The sequence below is a fragment of the Urocampus carinirostris genome, chromosome 17 (assembly GCF_059441175.1).
Source record: "Urocampus carinirostris isolate Australia breed hairy pipefish chromosome 17, RoL_Ucar_1.0, whole genome shotgun sequence".
In the NCBI taxonomy this organism is placed as follows: Eukaryota; Metazoa; Chordata; class Actinopteri; order Syngnathiformes; family Syngnathidae; genus Urocampus; species Urocampus carinirostris.
The window spans coordinates 28,639,196-28,661,601 of NC_142365.1; the positions used below are offsets into that span (position 1 = coordinate 28,639,196).

The 22,406-nt window shown below is 39.8% G+C and overlaps 1 protein-coding gene and 1 long non-coding RNA gene across 2 annotated transcripts in view; one reads left to right on the top strand and one right to left on the bottom strand.

The window, feature by feature from the left end:
• The window catches only part of LOC148349724 (rho GTPase-activating protein 7), a 109,480-nt gene extending 91,062 nt beyond the window's left edge, over positions 1-18,418 (bottom strand). The window contains exon 1 of the mRNA XM_088320938.1: positions 18,295-18,418. Coding sequence (XP_088177064.1) covers positions 18,295-18,403 — 109 coding nt within the window. The 5' untranslated portion in view covers positions 18,404-18,418. The remainder of the gene's footprint in view (positions 1-18,294) is intronic.
• Positions 97-8,608, top strand: LOC148349725 (uncharacterized). The gene is made up of 3 exons (XR_015847442.1): positions 97-155; positions 7,660-7,788; positions 7,865-8,608. It is a non-coding gene; the product is annotated as an uncharacterized LOC148349725 (long non-coding RNA).
• Positions 18,419-22,406: the final 3,988 nt, after the last annotated feature.

Sequence of the window (22,406 nt, forward strand, 5' to 3'; positions counted from 1 at the left end):
TTTATTGAGACGACTGTGTTGAAATTAGGAATGCAGCGCTAAATTGCGACGCTGACGCTTTAAAAGGGGTGGAGTTTTCCCTTCGCCAGGCTCAAACCGGATAGACGGCAAGGAAGAAGAAAGCGAAGGAGCTGATTTCCCTCGGGATTTGAAATGTAATATTTATTCTACACACATTGTAAAACATTAGTTTGTGTCATGTTTGTCATCCCCAAAAAAACATATCAAAAGAAAAGTATTTTACCCTACTCCATTTTTTCACTCTAATATGTAAACATGTTTGTAAAAGCGCCAGGGAACCACTAAGTAACGCTAAGAGCCGCATGCGGCTTCTGGGTTGCTCGTTGTCGACCCGGGATCAAGAGTGTCTGGTTGGTTATTTTTTTGTTTTCATTCCACTTACAGTGATATAGCATACCTGTCAACCCCCACGGCTCCATGCCCTTACAAACTGTCGTATTTTCCCTTACAAAATACAAACTAATCTTACACCATGTATTTTTTTTCAAACGTGTTTATTTATGTAGTTTAACATGTTATTTTGTACATGTGTTTCGTTATATCATATATATTGTTAATTAACAATATGTTGTGAGATCCTGAGTTGTTAGACATGAATAAGGTTTATTATTTAAAAAAATTAAGTAGCTTGGACGTTCACTGTAGAAGGAAAAAATAAATGCAAATATAATTAAGTAGAATAATACATTTTCTTATTCAAACTATGAATTCATTTTCTGCATTAAATTATTTTTTGGTAATATACTGATTAAAGGGATAACCACAAACCTGTTTTTTTCATTTTCTCATTTTTTACCTACTATTTTTCTCAACTTCTTTATACAACATAATAATTAGTAATATAATGCATCAAAGCAAGTGAGCCGTTTGAGAGCCACCTGTTTTTAATGAGTTGAGCCGAAAAAGCCGGTTCTCTAAAAAGAGACGGACTTCCTTTCACTACATCAAACCGCTCGCTGCGTTTGAAACGAAAAAAATGATACAGTGATAGAGGCTTCCGCGGCGAACTCGTTTGACTTGATTGATTTGCCGTTTCGTGATAGTCGGTATATACCGGATAGCCCATAATTTACAAATTTGTGATTTTCCATACACGTCTTAAAATGCATAATAAACTTTGTATGGCAAAACCGTACAGGTTGACAGGTATGATATAGGATCATTCACAGTGGTGGGACTAACGGTGTAATTTATATGCCCGATACGTTACGGCAGAGGTGGGTAGTAACTAAGTACATTTATTCTACACTACTTTTACTTGAGTAAATTTGTTAAGAAAAAAAAAGTTACTTAGGGTCACAGAACTCCGCCAGACTCTACATTGTTTAACCAATCAAACGTAGAAGCCCTGTCACGTGACCATATTCCACTTAAGCGGGGGCCATTTTGTTTACGGGGGAACCAGATCGAAAATGTCGCTTAGCAATACCGACTATGAAAACACAGAAGAGAAGGAGCACCCCTGGCTTCACATAAAAAACATTCTCCTTAAAAAGGGTGCAAAACACCAGCTACAATATGCAATGTCTCCTTTGTTTGAGCTCATGGGCTACATTGTTGTTCCGCTTGCAGAGCCTGTTAAGTATTGGGGCTTTAAATGTGCTACTTGGTGCAACATGTGCTTAGTTTATTTATTTGATTTATACTATATCTTATTGTTAATTAAATAACTTGAATTTACCTTGATTATTTTAGGATACTTTTAAATTAAATTAAAATTTAAATTCTTTTTTTGTTGATTGGATGGACTTTGATAATTTGATGATCTGTTTTTTTCTTTGAAAAAAAAAATCAATAAATACGAAGTTGCTACAGTTACTCAGTATTTGAGTAATTTTTTTTCACCAAGTATTTTTTTACTTTTACTTAAGTAAGTATTTTGACGACTACTTTTACTTCTACTTGAGCCATGTTTTCTGAATTAACAGTACTTTTACCTGAGTAAAGTTTTTGGTGACTCTACCCACCTCTGCTTTACGGCATTTTCTTTTCCAGTAACGGGGTAATCTGACAATTGCTTTTTCCGCTGTTACAATGCTGTTATTGTAACTGGTGGTCAGAAGCGGAGAGTTACTTTGGCTGCAGAACGTTACCCCACACACCTGATGATCTTTTCAGCAGTGTGGTTTATTGCTCTCCTTTGAGGTTGTCGGGGATTCTGTGCTGTTGATTTTGAAGTTTTTAAGTATAAAAAAGGTTAGAATTGTTTTGTATTTTATATTTTTCTTTGTATATTTATACATATTTTAATTTTTGTTTCTTGTGTTTTTTAGTGTTAACGTGTAAGTGGTAATTTTGCTTTATTTTCTCCCTTTTTTAAGATTTAAGATTAAATAACAAAAACAACCCAGAAAGCCATTTGGGACCTGAAAGAGACAACTCTTTTTAGTGAGCCGAGCCAAAAAGCCGGATCTCTAAAATGAGTTGGAAATCCTATTTCTATAACAGACTAATCAAGTTAGATTTAATTAATTAGACTCACTTAATATTTTTAACTGCTGATTATTATTTTATCATATTGTTTACTTTTTTAATTTGTTGCACCTCAGGTGGAAAATAAATATGTGACTGGTGAGAGGCAATCAATTACAAGGTTCTATAACACAACCGTTCTTCTCCATTCAGTTAAATACTGCATCATACAACTTATTTTTTAAGTAACGGAAATAGTTACTTTCCCTGGTAATTAGTTACTATTACTATAGAGTAACTCAGTTCCTAACTCAGTTCCTTTTTAGAAGTAGTAAGTGACTATAACTATTTACATTTTTAAACTAACGTGCCCAACACTGATTATTCGACACTGTTCAGGAGAATAACTTCCCATTTATGAGCATCACATTACAGTTTGTGGGTAGCAGAAACACTATTACTACGCCATGCCTCGCTTTTACTCATTTATTTTTAATAGATTACTCACACACATACATACACATATAAAAGAATAACCATGGAACTTATATTGCATTCTACTCAACACTTTATAATTCCACCCCACACTTTACGGAATTAAACGCCTGAAACTGTCGCCTGACCTTGGGGGTTGCAAACCATGTCAATAACTTTTTGGTGTTGCACTTGGTCAAACACATCTTTTTCAATTCTGTATGTTTTCACCAGTGGTCCTTGGTGTGGAGACAGCCTGATGTGCTGAAAGACCTTTACATAGCTGCAGCTGGAATTGTTAGGCAAAACTGAATAACTGCCTTCAGAGTTGGCACCATAGTCCCATTTGCTCTTCAGAAATTTTTTTGCACCCATTACTTCTGCTGACTCAAATTCAATGCCATAATGCACTGCCAGAGTTGACAAATGAGGCACATCCAGCTTACACACGCAAAAATTAATGTAGGCTGGTTATTGTTGCATTCAATTCAATACAGCTAAATTGAGGACTTATGTCTGTTAAAGATAACAAAGTCAGCTTTTTGGGTGGTAAATAAGTTGTTCAATTTAACCACTGTTTAACATACTCTCATCATAATACACAATAGCCTCCATATACTCCACTGCTATGCCGCAAATGAACGCATTGTGCATTGTTCACATTTCTCTTAACTAGCGTTTTTTCATCATATTTAGGCCTATCCAATCCAGGCCTATAAGGGTAAAGTGAGTTTTTTAAATGCTATAATTTTTAAAGGGTTTGGGTTAAATTTAAGGGTACTTGATCACCCCCAAAATGGTTTGGTTACGCCCATGACTACATGCTTGGCACTTCTATGATGGAAATCAACAGCAGACGTCTCATTGATTGCTATGAGCTCTTTTGGCTCAGAGCTCTCGTGTCACTGTTAAGTCGCCAAATCACTTCATTATTGAAGAATGTGAAGTGTTGCATAATGCTCATAAAGCTTTTCTTTCGAACAGAAGTGTTTTTTTTATAAATAAAGTGAAAACCATTTTGAAAAGGTGTGTAATTAAGATTTTGAGGCAACTTGTGAGTTAAAATGATTACAACACAATTCTTCTAATCGTCATTGTAATCTCTGTTCAGGGCTCGAGGTTTATAAAAAATCTCAAGGCACACCATCCACCAAAATTGTTTTAAAATTAATTCCTGATCCCAGTTTTATTTTTTTGAAGCTTAAATGTCATTGCCTGAATTGACAATCTAAACTTTAGACTGTCAATTCAAACCTTTAGACTCTAAAGGTTTTCTTACCGTGGCTCAGAATGTCTCATCTATCTCATCTCATCTCATTAGCTGCACCGCTTATCCTCAGTCGGGTCGCGGTGGTGCTGGTGCCCATCCCAGCAATCATCGGGCAGTGGGCAGGGGACACCCTGAACTGGTTGCCAGCCAATCACAGGGCACACAGGGACAGACAACTCGCTCGCTCATTCACACCTAGGGACAATTTGGACCGGCCAATCCACCTGAAATACATGTCTTTGGAATGTGGGAGGAAACCGGAGTGCCTGGAGGAAACCCACGCAAGCATGGGGAGAACATACAAACTCCGCACAGGAAGTCCGGTAGCTGGATTTAAACCCACAGAGGAGGTTCCCAAGACCTTAGAACTGTGCCACACATGCGCGAACCACTGCGCCGCCGTGCTGGGCTCAGAATGTAATTCAGGTTATTTATTTTGTTTTTTGGGTTCTATAATAAAAATAACTAGAATAGAATAGAATAGAATATACCTTTATTGTCATTGTTACAAAATGGGTTAACATATTGTGACAACGAAATTGGGCATGGCACTCCAGTTTCACATATTCATAGTGAGGATAAAAGAAACCAAGAAGATAAAGGAACAGAGAAGATAAGGTTATGAAAACAAGGAGGATAAGGTTATAGTTTGTTTGCTTTTGTTTTGTGTGACCTGTAGTGCTTGCCGGAAGGCAGCAGGTCAAAGAAGTGGTGGCCGGGGTGAGAAAAGTCCTTGATGATGTTTTCTGCTCTGCTGAGGTAGCGAGACCAGGCAATGTCCTCCAGACTGGGCAGAGAGTTTTTTCCTCAGCATTCATTTGTAGGTATTTTTGTTTATTGTGAAGCTATTTGACAATCCTGAAATTTGTTACTGTTTTATATTATATAATATTCTGTTTTCTGTTCTATTTTCATACTTTAATTTGAATTAAAAGGAATTATTCAAAAATGTGTTTTTTGAAAATCTGGTTAATTGATTTATCGAAAACAAAAAAATCAACCTATTCTAGAGTTGTTACCTGGTAAAAGTGAAGTTAAGTTAAAAAATTGATTGGATGTAATGATTTAGAGTGGAAACGGTAGTTTGATAGGCATGTTCTTTATGCTAACAATTTGAGTAACTCAACATGTTACGTCGTTACTGACAAGCACGTCTGAGATATGCACATAAGTGTCATGTTATTATTCATTATTCTCTACTTTATTTTAAGTTTGAATTGCCTTTCAAGATGACATACGTGTTTGGTGTTTGATTTTACAAACTACATTTTATCCACTTATACATGTTTTTTCCTTAGGAATTATGCATATTTTGCTAATATGACTTTTACTCCTAAGAGACTTTAGTCAGGAAAATACGGTATATACGGTAATTCTTAACAATATGTCTACTTTCCGAGTTACGCACTAGTATTGCCTGTCAGTAATCTTGGGGTGTAACACAATTACTTTTTAACTGAAGTAACTAGTTACTGCAGGGGTGCCAGACCCGATCCTTAAGAGCCGCATGTCCTGCATGTGTTTGGGGTTTCTCTGCTACAATATTCCAAACAAATGGATCATTATCAAGGTCTCACAAGGCTTGCTAACAGGCTGAAAATTGGCATCACCTGTGCAGAGAAACCTCCAAAACATGCAGGACATGCGGCTTTCGAGAACTGGGTTGGCAACCCCCGAGTTACTGGAACAAAATGTATTTTTCCTGTAACATGACCATCAACGTTCACAAAGGCATCAATTGGCTGAAGTTGAAGGACAAAAAATTAAACCATTAAAGCAAGCGTTTATCATATATACAGTAGCTCTTTTAATGATTACATCCGGCCTGGAGATCAAAAAGAACATGAAAAATTGATAATGAATTTGTACATGCTTGGTCAAATGCAGCACGTACAACCCTGTCTGTGAAACAATGGTTTGGTCCAGTATATATAGGGCACAGTTTTAACTGCAGTTTACAGTCACGGTGTCACACCTACAGACCTCAATTTGGTTGTACATCGCAAAAGAATCCTTTACATAAAAGCTCATTAAATAATCTATGGTCCCTGTTGAGACACTAAGGTAATCCCCCCAAAAATCCAGTTAAGCACCCAGAGCAATTTGATTTTGTCACCAGTAGGAATGGTTGGAGCAATACACACAGCGCGCGCAATGTTTCTTCCTTTCATCCGGGGCCATCTGCACCATAGGTAAATACGTCGGTAACCTCGTTTCCAGTATTTTTTAACATTTTTACTAAAGATTTTTGCTCGTCCCTTGTTTTAAAACAAACATTTATAAAAATGACGGTCAAAATAAGCTTCAACACCCTTATGTGAGACACATTTTAAGTGGTATATTTATATTAATATGGGACACAGTCTCTGGCATTATTTTCATTTCATAGATTTGATCAAATCGTCAAATGTCCAACGGTGAAAAAAAACGTGCAGAACAATTAGCTTTTGTCTGGAGAGCGGGTTCGGCGGTTTGGTTGAATTTTGTCTTAAAATATATGGTGTGACTTTCCCTTAACAACATTGTTCTTTCAATTTTTTTATGGCACTTTGGGTCAAAAAAATTCCTGACCCCTGGTTTAGAATCTTCCTAATCTTAAATTACGTTTTCAGCAAGCATGGCATTTGCATTGCGTTATCAAATACAAGCAGGAAATGTTTTAATTCCCTGAAGAAGAACATTTCAAAGTTGAACCATCAGACTTCCGCACTTGCAGCCCCGCCGAGACTAACATTTGCCGCGGGTTGAGGTTAATTATGGACATTCAAAGCCTTTCGTTTCGGAAAGAAAGAGTTTCAGGACCGACATTGCTATTGTGCCACATACTGAGGCATAGTGGCCTTATAAAACTTGATGGAATGCCTTCTGCTATTATTACGACACAAGAGCGCTCATAGGCATGCCTTGAAAACCATCTAACATCGCATGACACTTTAGTGCATTTGCGAACTTGTGTAAGAATTTGCAGCCTGTCAGACATCTTGGCAATCATTTTAGATTCTTGGTTGGCGTCTGGGCTTCTGGAAAGTGTCACAATGTCACATCAGTTGACGGGTGAACGCAGGCGTAAGAAAGACGTTTACAGAATGCGCCTCCAGGATGACTTTTGTTTGGAGCAGCATTGCGGGTCGTAGACCTTATTTGGCCTGTGACTTACGGGGGCGTAAATATTGCCATGCGGATATGATGAAGAACAGAATACGAGACAAGGAGAACAAGGACAGATTAGGACATATTCTCTTGTGCGAGCATTGAACATTGAAAAGTCATTTATAAAATGTCTCCAATTTGACAATTGTTGCTTGAAAATCAAATGAAATTAACTGATTTCAGTGCTGCCGCAGCAGAGCATATATCAAATGAGTTATTTTAAGCACTGGGTCTCCTATTTGAGTACTAACCAGGGCTGACCCTGCTTAGCTTTCTGAGATTGGGTTTACTCATGGTCATATGGCCGTAAACAGGTACCAAATATTTTCCAGGGCTTACCTCACAACCAATCACCGGCTCTCTAACGCAGAGGTACGATTGGTCTTCGCCAGCAGCCTGAGCAACTTTTATGTCATCAGCCCTCGACACCAGGTCTCAAAATGGCCGACCCCAGAGAACAGGTAGTTTATATTCTACACAAAATACTGTCACGAAAAACTGCAATCTGAAAGAGAACCTGCTTGTGAAATTCTGCAGTGCCACCATAGAGAGCATCCCAACGTACTGCAACATGGTGTGGTATGCAAGATGCTCTGCAGACGACAGGAAATCCCTGCAGAGGATTATAAACACAGCCCAAAAGATTACCGGCTGCCCCCTTCCCAGCCTGGAGGACATTGCCAGCTCTCGCTATCTCAGTAGAGCTAATCGAATTGTGAAAGACTCATCAAACCCAGGCAATCATCTTTTCAAACTGCTACTGTCGTGCCGACGGTTCAGATCCCCCTTGGCCCGAACAACCAGACTGAGAAACCTCTTCTTTCCCAAAGCTATCAACACAGTAAAACACAGTTGTAAAACACAGTTTTAAAGTGCAATATCCCTGTTCTATGTGTGATTTCCCAGTTTAGTGCAATATTCTGCAAATTTGCAGTTTTTACTTTAGATGCTCTTCACTTAATTCTAAACAGTTATTTGCAAATGAAGTAATTTATTGAAGAGAAGTTCTTTACTTTTTAAATTTTTGTACTTTTAAAGGATTTACAATACTATTTACTCAGTTACACTTGACTTTATTTCCATAAATTTGTGCGATGAAAGATTTTTCAGATGTCACGTTGACTGTTACAGTTTTAAACTCAATATCCCGGATTAAGTGCTATATCCCAGTTTTGTACAGTTTTTACTTTAGATGCTCTTGACTTAATGTTAAAACAGTTATGCTTAAGAAGTATTTTTTTGCAGAAAAGTTATTCACTTTTTTTGTGTAGTTTTTCAGATGTAAATACTTTTTATTAGAGGCGAACACATTTTTTTTCCAGGAGTCTTTTTCTTGTATATACTGGACTGTCTCAGAAAATTAGAATATTGTGATAAAGTTCTTTATTTTCTGTAATGCAATTAAAAAAACAAAAATGTCATACATTCTGGATTCATTACACATCAACTGAACTATTTCAAGCCTTTTATTATTTTAATATTGCTGAATTTGGCTTACAGCTTAAGAAAACTCAAAAATCCTATCGCAAAATATTAGAATATCATGAAAAAGTATACAAGTAGGCTATTCAACTAATCACCTGAATCATCTAATTAACTCGAAACACCTTGCGAGGGTTTCCTGAGCCTTAAAAACACTCAGCTTGGTTCAGTAAACTAAATCACTGCTGATCTGACTGCTGTCCAGAGGACCATCATTGATACCCTCATCAGGAGGGTAAGACACAAAAAGAAATTTCTCAAAGAGCAGGCTGTTCACAGAGTGCAGTTTCAAAGCATATCCACAAAAAGTCTGTTGGAAGGGAAAAATGTGGCCGGAAACGCTGCACAACCAAGAGAGATGACCGCAGCCTTAACAAAATTGTGAAGAAGAGCCGCTTCCAGAATTTGAGGGAGCTTCAAAGACAGTGGGCTGAAGCTGGAGTCCAGGTATCAAAAGCCACAGTTCACAGACGTGTCCGGGAAATGGGCTACAATAGCCGTATTACCATGGTCAAGCCACTTCTGAACTCAAGACAACGGAAGAAGCGTCTGACTTGGGCTATGGAGAAGAAGCACTGGACAGTTGCAGAGTGGTCCAAAGTCCTCTTTTCAGACGAAAGCAAGTTTTGCATTTCATTTGGAAGTCAAGGCGCCAGAGTCTGGAGAAAGGCTGAAGAAGAGCAAAATCCAAGTTGCTTGAAATCCAGTGTGAAGTTCCCACAGTCAGCAATGGTTTGGGGAGCCATGTCAGCTGCTGGTGTTGGTCCACTGTGTTTCATCAAGTCCAGAGTAAATGCAACTGTGTACCAAGAGATTTTAGAGAACTACATGCTTCCATCTGCTGAAAAGCTCTATGGAGATGAGTATTTCATTTTCCAGCATGATCTGGCACCTGCCCACAGTGCCAAAACCACCAGTAACTGGTGCACTGACCATGGCATCACTGTCCTTGATTGGCCTGCTAATTCCCCTGGCCTGAACCCCATCGAGAATTTGTGGGGTATAGTTAAGAAGAAGATGAAAGACACCAGACCTACAAATGCAAATGAGCTGAAGGCCGCTATCGAAGCATCCTGGGCATCAATAACACCTCAGCGATGCCACAGGCTGATTGCCTCCATGCCACGCCGGATTGATGCAGTAATCCGTGCAAAAGGATTCCCAACCAAGTACTGAGTGCATCAATGGACATTTTCAAATGTTTGATTTAGTTTTGCTGTTATAAAATTATTTTTTTACTTGGTCTGAGGAAGTATTCTAATATTTTGAGATAGGATTTTTGAGTTTTTTTCAGCTGTAAGCCAAAATCAGCAATATTCAAATAATAAAAGGCTTGAAATAGTTCAGTTGATGTGTAATGAATCCAGAATGTATGACATTTTTGTTTTTTTAATTGCATTACAGAAAATAAAGAACTTTATCACAATATTCTAATTTTCCGAGACAGTCCAGTATGTTTTTGCAACTGGAGTGCAACCATAAGCCCTTTGTAGAAATACAATGAAAGGTGATTCGGACTCTGATTCGGACTGTGTTTGGACTAGTAGGGGACGTTATATTACAATAGTTAATGAAAAATCAGCGTAGCGAATTGTGAAAAACAACTACAGCTAGTCCATCCAAGCAGAAGATAAGCAAACTCACTCCAATTACTTTCACCTGCAGTCCCAAAATGTTCCTAAACTACAAAATCGAATTGCAAAGATGTGAAGCTTATATATACCACAAAATATCGAAAGGACCGTCTGTGCTTTCAGGTTGGCTGCAAGCACAACATAAAATGAAGAGAGACAAAACCACTCCATAATCACTTCCTACGCATGCATGGGCTACTTTTCATGAATATTTCCAGAGGTTCAACAGTTGATGTGGCTGTATATAATGCGGCCTCCTCGGAATTATTTTTTTGTGGGGTAAACTGGACCAAAGACCAAAGCTGCAAAAACATCTTGCCGAGTATGATATCAAATTATTGTGAGACCCGTTGGACACAAGTTTAGTTCATTCTTTGATGACGTCTTCACAGTGAATTGCAAGGTTACATAATAGGTGAAAGCCGATTGGCCGGCTGGGAAGCTTTGGCATTATGTGTTGACTTTTCAATGCACGGAGTTAAAACACAGCTGGATTTAGTCTCAACTTTCTCAGCGAATTGAAAAACCAAACAGCTAAGATCCAGGCAGAATCCCATTACATCAATTTATGTTTGAAAAAGACTGTCTCAAGTTTTATGAACTGTATTGTTGCTAGATGAGGGGACTAAAAAAACAAACAAAAAAAAACTTCAGAATTGTAAAAATGTTTGAGACCCCTCGCTACTTCAGTTATTGCTGGTTCACTCCTTTGCAGATTTTTGAATGAATTTAATTTGTCTTCATTGTCATTGATATCATTGCATTGTGTATTGTGTTCTTTGAGACAACAGAGATAGATTAGGGATGGCACTCTGTGTTGGGCCGGTGTGAGTGTCTGGTGTATGCTGTCAGTTAAACAGTGAGCGGGCACTGCCTCTGTAAACAAACAGGGAAGCATAGCGTCCGCTAGCTTTTGCCGGCTTGTTACATTGAAAGTAAATTCTGTCACGGTTGCCATGGCGCCCAATTGGTCCCCGCCGTGTGGCGCCAGGTTCTGTCCTGGTTGTCACGGTGCCCAATTGTCCCCGCCCATGGGCACCAGCTGAAACACGTTGACAGATTGCTCCCTGGACGTACTTAAACGCTGTCCTTTGAGTTGTTTGTTGTCGAAGCGTCTGCAAAACTCCTGTTAAACTTTGTTGTGATATGCCAAGCTTGTGAATCCCCGTTTTGCCTGCGTTTTTTTATTCTTGTTTTGTCAAGCCCTGTGAATCTCCTGTGTTTGGCCCCTGTTTTGTTCTCGCCCTGAGCTGTTTGATTTTGACCACTTCCTCGTGGCGATCAATCTACTCCACGATCCACGGATGAAGTGTGCGCTCAATCCTCTTCTCCACAATAAACTGTGAGTAACGTTACGCGATTGGGTTCTCCTTCCTGTTTCCTGTTCTGGTTCGTGACAAATTCATCAATTAAATCGAACTCTGAGGAAGGTCAGAAGAGAAGAACAAAATGGTGATCACCAGCAAGTGCTCCGTGGATTATTATCGGGTACCAGAAACGACCGGGTAGGTGGCAAGAGTAGTGCAGCTAGTCCGGCCTGCTAATGGCTCTACTAACAACTCTATTAAGCCACCGCTGCAGACCCTAAATCTTGCTAACACCAGGTCCAATAGCCATGAAATGGATGATTTGGAGCTCATGGCAAACCACTACATTTAAGAAGGTTTTATTTTAATCATTGTGGAGATCTCGCTCAATCCAAGGGCAGCCGATGTTATTGCGCAGCTAATCAGCCACTCTCTACATTTCTTTCTTACATTGAGAGGATAAGCCCTCCAATTTTGTTTTACGTTTGTATAATGATAATCAAAACATCCATTAGATAGATAGATAGATAGATAGATACTTTATTCATCCCCGAAGGGAAACTCACATTTCCAGCAGCATCCCTGAGCTGAGAACAATACAATAATAAAGCAAAAAGAATACAATAAACAAATACCCAGTGTGACGTGCAAATGCCCACTGTAGCGTGTTATATAGAGTAACTAAATAGTGCTACACAGAATACATATTGCAGTAAGATTCGGTAATATCCAATGTAGGTGGTGTGGTTTAATGTGGGCCTTTACTCTGCCGGGTGGAGTTAAAGAGCCTCATGGCATGAGGAAGAAAAGATCTTTTCAGTCTGTCCGTAGTACAAGACAGTGACAGCAGTCTGTCGCTGAAACTGCTCTTCTGTCTGGAGATAATGCTGTGTAGTGGATGCGATGGATTGTCCATGATTGACCTCAGCTTTTTCAGTGCTCGTCTCTCAGCTACTGTTGTTAGGCTGTCCAGCTCTTTGCCAACAACAGAGCTCGCTTTCCTAGCCAGTTTATTGAGACGAGAGGCATCCTTCTTCTTGACGCTGCCTCCCCAACACGCTGTCGCATAGAAGAGGGCGCTTGCCACTACTGTCTCATAGAATATTTTACTGCGTTTATGTGATGTGTGTTATTATTTGTATATCTATAATTGTAATTTTGTTACAGCCGAATACTCCTCAATTGGTAATAACGTAATAACGTCATCTTTGGGTAAGTTTAACCCTTTGTGGGCCTTTATGAACTTCCGACACTACTTTGCGGATTTTCTCTTTTGGGAGGCTTCCGGTCTCCATTAACCTCGAAAAACCGAGGGATCTTTGTATCATAAAACAGGGGTCTCCAACGTGCTGCCCTAGACACTAGGTGGCCTTTGTGAACCACCCGAGTAACCCGTGGACAAGTTCTGAAAATAGCTCCCCGGTGATGGGTCATTGCGATTTTCAAGGAAATTTGATTTCTAATTGACACGATGTGTTGGTTGACTTAACTTCTTTACACAACCAGGTAATAACATAGTAACAACATAACAAATATAACATAACTACATAAGTTGTTGGATTGGAAATAAATATTAAGAGTGTAGCCCTTCATGCCAATGTAACAAAAAGTAGCTCTAAACAGATTACTGTCAGACATGGAAATTAGATAAAATGATTGATAGAAGAGGCGTTCAAAAATATTTGGGGGATGGGTCTCCAATAATATTTTGGCCTCAATCCAGTATTGCGTTGAGGTTTGTTGCAAAATGCAACAAAAAGTAATTATGAAAATAACTAAGTCATTTTTCTTTTGGCTTGAATTGGGACACTTTTCATATTTTCTGCAGCTTCCATTCAAAAATGTGCATTCAGGGGAGGCAGGTGCCTCACCTCTAATTAAGGAAATATAAAATTTCATACATATTTTAAATGGTTATATTTATTCAGTATTAAAGTTTACATCACTGCTCACATTCCACTATCACACTTAAACCCGAGGCACAGGGGGCAGGGGGTCACCTTGAAGTCTAAGAGCCAGCTCGGTGAGTTAATCACCCAATAGATGGAAGCCAAGCTAATGTCTGCCATCCCCCAAAAGACATTAAACAACACCTTCATTTTCATCACATGCTATTTGAAAGTAAATGATTTATGGCCGCCACCAATGTCAGGAAGCCGCCTGCAGTGTCAAATCAGTCGTGAAATGGCCAATCAGTCCGAGCCTGAAACGACTTTTGGAGGTTTTTTTGACAGAAAGTGCAGCTACACATTGTGTTTTGGTCAATGTTGGAAATAACGCCTTTATAAATAACGGCGTCATGTAACGCCGTTAATTCCTCAGTCATGGGGTAATCTATTGTTTTTTTACACCGTTACAACGTCGTTACCGTTACTGACGCTCAAAAGCGGTGCGTTACTTTGGCAGCAGACATGCCGCCTTTGGACCACCTGAAGCCGTTTCAGCTATGCTTTTTCCCACTCTCCTCCGGGTTAGTTACGTCACATTTTTTGGATCATGTCACCAGTCAAAATATCTACCAACATAAAGTTAGATAGCATTACGAATACAGTATTTACCAATGCACTAAATGAAAGGCGTATGAGGGCTGAGTCGCAAAAAATGTGAGCCCTATATTTTAAAGCACCCGACTTGTATCATTCGCAAACGAAACGTCACTGAGTCAGCTCTTGAAAGGAACAAAGTGCGGCTCACTAGCTAGTATCCTTCGAGACGTCTCTTTTACTTTGTTGACTTTAAATTTGTTGAGCATAAAAAGGGTTACAATTATTTTTTATTTAGAGATTTATAAATATTTTAAAAACATTTCCCATATTTTTCAGTGTTAATGTGTTTAAAAAAAAGCTCCAGAGGATCATCAAAACAGCCCAGAGAATCGTCGGCTGCTCTCTGCCCAGTCTGGAGGACATTGCCTGCTCTTGCTACCTCAGCAGAGCAGAAAACATCATCAAGGACTTTTCTCACCCCGGCCACCACCTCTTCGACCTGCTGCCTTCCGGCAAGCGCTACAGGTCACACAAAGCAAAAACAAACAGACTCAGAGACAGTTTCTTCCCCACAGCCATTACCACCCTAAACAGACACCGCACAAAAAAACTGAAAACTGTTGCAAAAAACTACCTCACACAAATGTAAAATGGTACTCACGTACATACTGTCTGCACTATGTTTGTTCACTGCTCAAAACAGACACAGCACAAAAAAACTGAAAACTTGTGCCAACACTACCTCATACGAATATAATGGTACTCATGTCCATGTTCTTGCACATGTTGACTGCACTACGTTTACTGCTCACCTTGCACAATGTCTGACCATTTCCTTTTTCTGCACTATGATGTCTATGTTTGCACCAATGCATATGCTGACTATTTTTTGCACTATGATGACTTTGCACCAAATGCAATATTGCACAACCCTTAAGATACCAATGGTATCACGACAACACTGTATGTAACATCCCACATGCCGACATTTCTTGTGTAAATACCATGTAAATTATAACTATAGCCTTATCCCCCTTGTTTTATAACCTTATCTTCCTTTGTTCCTTTATCTTCTTGGCTCATACCTCACTGTGAATGTGTAAAACTGGAGTGTCATGCCCAATTTCGTTGTCACAATATGTTAACCCATTTTGTAACAATGACAATAAAGGTATATTCTATTCTATTATATTCTTATATAAAAATAAAGTTTCTTCTTTTTTCTTCTTTTATCTGTTTTTCCTTGTTATATGTTTTCCTTTGTTTCTTTTTTCCTCACCATTCTTTTTTCTTTATTTTTTCCCCCCTTTTAAGTCATTCCGTGCATAATATTATATAATAATTAACAATGTAGGGATTAAAACAAGAAAAGCAGCCTGACGAGCCGTTTGGGACTGGGAGTGAGCCGAGCTGAAAAAGCCTGTTCTCTAAAAATAGTTGGAATTCCCATGACTACAGGTAAACTCCCGTCAAAGACGTCACCGTGGTATTTCATATTTGACATACAACAACTTCTTGTTAAAGTTACGGAAATAGTTACTATCCCTGGTATTTAGTTAATTTTACTATAGTGTAATTCAGTTACCAACTCAGTTACTTGTTGGAAGAAGTAGTCATTATAACTAATGACTTTTTCAAAGTAATGTGCCTAACACTGGTTTTGATGCAAAGGCTATGCTTTTTTTTTCTTAAGTTGGGCACTGACAACTTAACCGGGATGCATACTTAAAGTGCAGTGCTGTCTGTTACTTTTTATCATTTCCTCTTCCAACTGCAATTTCACATTTCATTAACACTTCATTAAAAACTCAACACTTCAAATAAAACCTGAGCTACTAAGCAATTACAGCATGGTAGATCAAAAGAAATGCTAGTTTTTTTTTTCCGGTCTTGGCTCTTACTTTTGGTGCTCAGCCAAATGTCAATGCCAAGTATATGAATATCTCTACTTTAGTTTTGCACAGAGTTGAATCACTCCTCTGCTATGCTCTTCAAAATTAGTAAAATTTTTTTAGAGAACCTTAAACCTTAAAAAGTCACAGTCTCATTTTACCAAATCAGATGTTCATTGAAAGCCCATCTGCAAAGATATTCAGATCATACAAATTTCTTAAAGGGTTAATGAGTAATATTTAGTGCCTACAGGTGGTGCAAAAACCTTTCATTCAAAAAAACCCAACAACATTAATTTTAACACTGGACAAAATTAAATCAACTATCAGACCAATGTTATAAAAATCTCATCTCATCTCATCTCATTAGCTTCACCGCTTATCCTCAGTAGGGTCCCGGGGGTGCTGGAGCCCATCCCAGCAATCATCGGGCAGTGGGCAGGGGACACCCTGAACTGGTTGCCAGCCAATCGCAGGGCACACAGGGACAGACAACTCGCTCGCTAATTCACACCTAGGGACAATTTGGACCGGACAATCCACCTGAAATGCATGTCTTTGGAATGTGGGAGGAAACCGGAGTGCCCGGAGGAAACCCACGCAAGCACGGGGAGAACATACAAACTCAGCACAGTAAGTCCGGCAGCTGGATTTTAACCCACATAGGAGGTTCCCAAGACCTTAGAACTGTGCCGCATGCGTGCTAACCACTGCCCCACCGTGCTGCCCCATGTTATAAAAATCTCATCTCATCTCATCAGCCGTACCGCTTATCCTCATTAGGGTCGCGGGGGGGCTGGAGCCCATCCCAGCCATCTCCGGGCACTGGGCAGGGGACACCCTGAACTGGTTGCCAGCCAATCGCAGGGCACACAGGGACAGACAACTCATTCGCTCATTCACACCTAGGGACAATTTGGACCGGCCAATTCACCTGAAATGCATGTTTTTTTTTTGGATTGTGGGAGGAAACCGGAGTGCCCGGAGGAAACCCACGCAAGCACGGGGAGAACATACAAACTCCGCACAGGATGTCTGGAGCTGGATTTGAACCCACGACAGGTTCCCATGACATGAACTGTGCCGCACAAGCGCTAACCACTGCGCCGCCGTGCTGCCCTGTTATAAAAATATTTTATAAAAAAAAAAAAAAAATCATAAGTTGAGAAATTTACATTTATTTTACACATTGGAATACCCACGTAGGTCGCCACCATGTTCGTCACGCATCCTGTCCCCACACTGTGCTCTGTGGCACTGGCCTTTGCTCGCACCAGACAACACAGTGCCATATATTGGTCAAATATTCCACATGGGCTTTAACGCTGGTGTGTGTAACTTAAAACTATTCCACTTGCTGACAGCATCTTCTGGCTGAAATAATCATTGCAACTCCTGTTGTCATACGTGCAAGAATGTGAAATTCTTAGATGCGCTTGAATAAACTCTTTTTGATCTTTTTTGGATGGTTTGGGTAGGCATTTGGACTGTATTTGAAACAGTCCTTTTCTTACTTTCACCATTTTCATCCTTGAACTAAAGAAAACCGCAACCACACGCGTGATAGCACTCTGTACCCCCCAACCTCCTTGCCTCCTTCCTTTTTAAGTAATTCGCTGTGTGGCCGGAACCTGGTGAACAAATTAACTGCAGGGTTGGCCGTCTTTTAACCCGTCCCAAGTTTTTCTCTTAAACTAATTTCATGGCTCTTTATGTATTATTTTAACTTCTAATAATAATCAAATAAAACAATTGTGAGGCAACATAACCTTCTTGAGTACACAAAATATCAAGCAACACATTATATAATGTTTATGTTAAATTTTTTGGGGGGTAATTATATTTTATAGTTTATCATATATTTAGAGAGAGAGAGAGAGAGAGAGAGAGAGAGAGAGAGAGAGAGAGAGAGAGAGATACCCTCTGGTGACCAGATTTTGTTACTGCAGATACCGACTACTCCAAGCTCCAGAATCCAATATTTGATCAGAACCAACACTTTGATGCAATTGTTTCGTATTCACACGTTTCATCAAACCACCACCCTAACAACCTCACCCAAGTAGAAAGCCAGGCAAAACCGGGCGATTCTCTTGTAAATAAATAATAAGGATCAACTTTGTACGCCATGCATGGTGCAAAAGGGTCGTTCCCATCGCAACTTACCCCACAGCCGCCTCTCCCTGACATTCCTCCAGAAGACGTCCCGAGCCTTGTTGGTGGAAACTTTCACATGCTCGCTGAAAGATCTCCGCAGCGGTGTTTTACCTGCCATTATCTAATTAATATATTTAATATCCCTGGCATACAAAACTACAGCTCAGAGCATTGCAACTCATGTGGGTAGCTTTTGCTCCCGTCATGACTCATGCTGAGGGTTACCAGGACTGAGCTGAAGGAGGAGGAGCGAGAGGCCCTGACACTTGATGCAAAAAGTCTGTATGTAATTTGTAAAACACCCTTGGTACTCCCCAGCCCCCTTTATGCTCTCTTCAAAAATACAATGCAATATTTGCATCAAAATTTCTTGCAGAAGTACAGTGCATAATAATTTGTGACATCTGACACTGGCAGCAAGCATTACTATAGCTAATTACGTTTGTCAAGTTCTTCTTTGGATAGGAAGGGTAACTGTGTAATATTTGACCACCAGATGTCGCCGTATTCTGTAGTGCAACCAAAAACGAGTAGCATACGAATGCAAAATACAGAGACTAAAAGTGACGAAACTGCACCATTTTTATTTTTGTTTTGAGTACCCAATGTAGCAGTAAGGGGTGCGGGATATTGGCGGTTTTAGTGTTAATCCAATCCAAGTAAATACAAGGTAGAATCGATTAACACCGAGCTGATACCGATACTTAATTAGTAAATTGTATTTTTCTAATTACTGTCTACTGCACGGTAGTTGCTATTTTGAGTCATGTTATGATTCAAAAATTTGTGACGTAAACAACTCGTGGGAGAGTGGAAAACCCCCCGTCTGAGCCCAAGGGGGCACGTTGCCATTTACATCCTACAGCCAAAGGCGTCTATGCCAAAGTCCCCAAACGGTTGGCATCAGGTGTGCGCAGGCTTTAGCAAGCAGAATGTCAACAATTTTTCTTATAAACACAATTATTCATTGCCCAAGCTTTAAATTTGTCACTAAAATGAGCATTACAATAAAGAATACATTCTGTATTTACCAAAAACATAACTTGGATGACTGTAAAATCACACATGCTAGCTTTATACTAAAACACATTGCAAAAAAGAAGAAATGAGCATGAGGAGAGGTGGTGCTTTCCCATTTTTTGTCATTCGATTGAGTTAATCTACAAGCATTTGTTTGGGTTTTAGAGGTAAACCATACGACAGCTCTGTAATGCATTTGTCCAATATTTATTCTATTAACTTGCGTCAAGGCGGGCCTGCAGTACTGTCTTGTTGCAACTCTTGCTTTATTACCTCCCAAACAAACAAAAGGCGGCTGAAAAACATAAGCTATTTGAGCATATTCTCGTACAAAAGCATTGACTAGGTGTTGAAGTTTGTGCTGCTCTTGCAATAAACTCTATATGAACCTAATCAACCAACCCTGGAATCAAGTGAAGAATTTTTGGGCTGCTCCAAAATGGAGCCTCAAAGTAAAAGTCATTACTTGTTCTATTAATATCAATTATTATTTATACACACTTTCCTCAAACCGCGATTAAACCTTCAGCCTGATGAATATCTGTAGTGCATGTTGAGAGGAAGTGGTGAAGGCAGATTGATCTGAAAGGCATCCTTCGGCGCATTTGTTTACGCTTCAAACAAGACCTCAATTAGTTGCATTTTTCCCATCATTTTGCCAGCGCAAAGTAGGTAATTAAATTGAACTCACTGCGGAATGGATAAAAGGGAGAGCGGATGGAGACGTGAAGTTCATTCTGAGCACGCCTGCATTTGCATTGAGTGCAGCTCATGCTTAAATGCGTTGGATTGTGGTCTCAACAACGCCGTAGATGCAGGATTAAACGCTAATAGCGTGTAATACAGAGTTTAAGAGGATCACTTGTAAGAAGTTAATGATTACAAATTCAGAAAGGTTTCTGGATATGCAGCAGTAAACTGGCAGACAACCACAATTAAGTGTGGTAAGCTAATTTGAAACAATGTCGTAGATAATCTGGTATCGACAGAATCAATTAATCATTTCACTGACATTCCCATCCTCTACAGGAAAATGTCAGTGCTTCCATAAAACTGGCCTGGAAACCATCGGGTGTGGATAACAATGACCCACGGGAAGCAGCGGAGCCTGCTTTGATCCCCCAACTGAGGCTCCCTTATCCCCATACACCCAAAAACACTTACGGCGTGACGTCCTCCAGATTAAAGGTGATTGTGCTGCATAGTTCCCTAGTCAATTAAAACTCCTGCTGATCAAAGACCAGAGAATGATGAAAAATACTTTTTTCCCCAGGAATTTTTCCAGTATGTGCCTGTCTGTCTGTCTGCCTGTCTGTCTGTCTGTCTGTCTGTCTGTCTGTCTGCCTGCCTGCCTGCCTGCCTGCCTGCCTGCCTGCCTGCCTGCCTGCCTGCCTGCCTGCCTACCTACCTACCTACCTACCTACCTACCTACCTACCTACCTACCTGCCTGCCTGCCTACCCATCCATTCATCCATCTACCAACAAAAAAATTTATCCATCCATCAACCAGATCATCCAGCCATCCAGCCATCCAGCAACAAGCACGTCCCTAAATCCATCCATCTATCAATCAACCCAAACCAACCACCCACCCACCTATCATCCATCTATCCATCCATCCACCCTTCTTTTCATCCATCCATCCATTCATCCATCCCTCCACCCATCGACGAACTTTTCAATCCATCCTTTACATTGTATTAAGAGTTTTTTCTCCTTTAGCACATTGGCACTTTCTCATAACAATATTGTTACCTTGCAGCTCTGCTTACCTTTTGTCTTTGTGAGTGTTAAATGGCCTTACTGGATAATAGAAATTTGACGAACAGTTTGCTCAGAAGATACATTTGTCAAACAACAACAGTAGCTGCAGCTGGAGCAGAAGTTCAGCCTCTATCAGACTCGTAATAACTTTTCTGGTTGTTTAATTTCATACTCGATGTGTAGACAGAGGCTTTAGGCTCTCAACGTTTTTTATACAAGACATGAAAAAGTCAATTGGGCAATGCACATCACACAAGCGCACGCATTTTTCAAGGGCAATCTAAGAGCTTGCGGCAGGGATGTCATTTAGGGGGGAGTGCGAAAGGGCCGATGGGTGTCGTGTGAGCGGACGGGCGAGAGTGATGTCAACGCATCTACCTTAAATACCTTCCTCACACGATGTCAAGTCGAATAAACTGTACGCGTCAGTGGACGGGCAATGGGGGCATGCAACACAGCATGCAATAGCCAGCACTCACCTTCACTTTTCTTGCAGAGGAAAGCTTTTCATCGGAAAGTTGATATTACAGTAAATCTTTTGCCTGTGCACCTGTCAACGAAGATTGTGTTTTTTTTCCTTTGTCCGATTTTGTGAGGCTGCTATAAATGACAAATGAAACACGGAAACTTGTTTGTACGAGAAATAATAATGAAAACAAATTAAAAAGACAGTCGGTATTATTATTAAACCTATATTAAACCTGTTGCTAGGTTGTTGTTTTTTTCGGGGTGCCCGCAGCAGCAAAATAGCGGAAAACTATGTCAGCTACCAGCTAATGCGATATAAATTGAATAGTAATTTCTCCACTTATGAGTATGTTTAAAAATGCACGTTCATAAGATAGTTAATATTTTTCCTTATCTTATTATTTTCCCCATTATCCAAATCAATATTATTATATTTTTTTAAAGACTGAAGTTTTTTTAACCAGTCGGAGAAGCTAAATAATACACACTGTCCCCTAAAAGGGGAAAAAGTAATGCTCTTTGTAATTTCCATGGGTGATTTCTATTTTGTATTCTGCGCCACAGTGTAAATGCCTAGTTGCATCCATCCATGTGTAATGTCAGTGTTAGGATCCAGCCAACATACTCCAGAGAGGAAGATGGGCTAAAGGATCCCCATACCTGCCTCTCATTACCCACACCTGGCCCTTATTGAGAACCACGTGTGTAATGACTGTGCCGACAGCAGAAGCTGTTGGATGGTTTTTGTCCCTTTTGATGTTGAAAAGAGAATTTGTTGCAGAACCTAAAACACTGTATCAAAAACAATGAAGCTTGATAAAACAGTCATTGGTCAAGCAGTTACTATACTCTATGTAGAACTAAAACT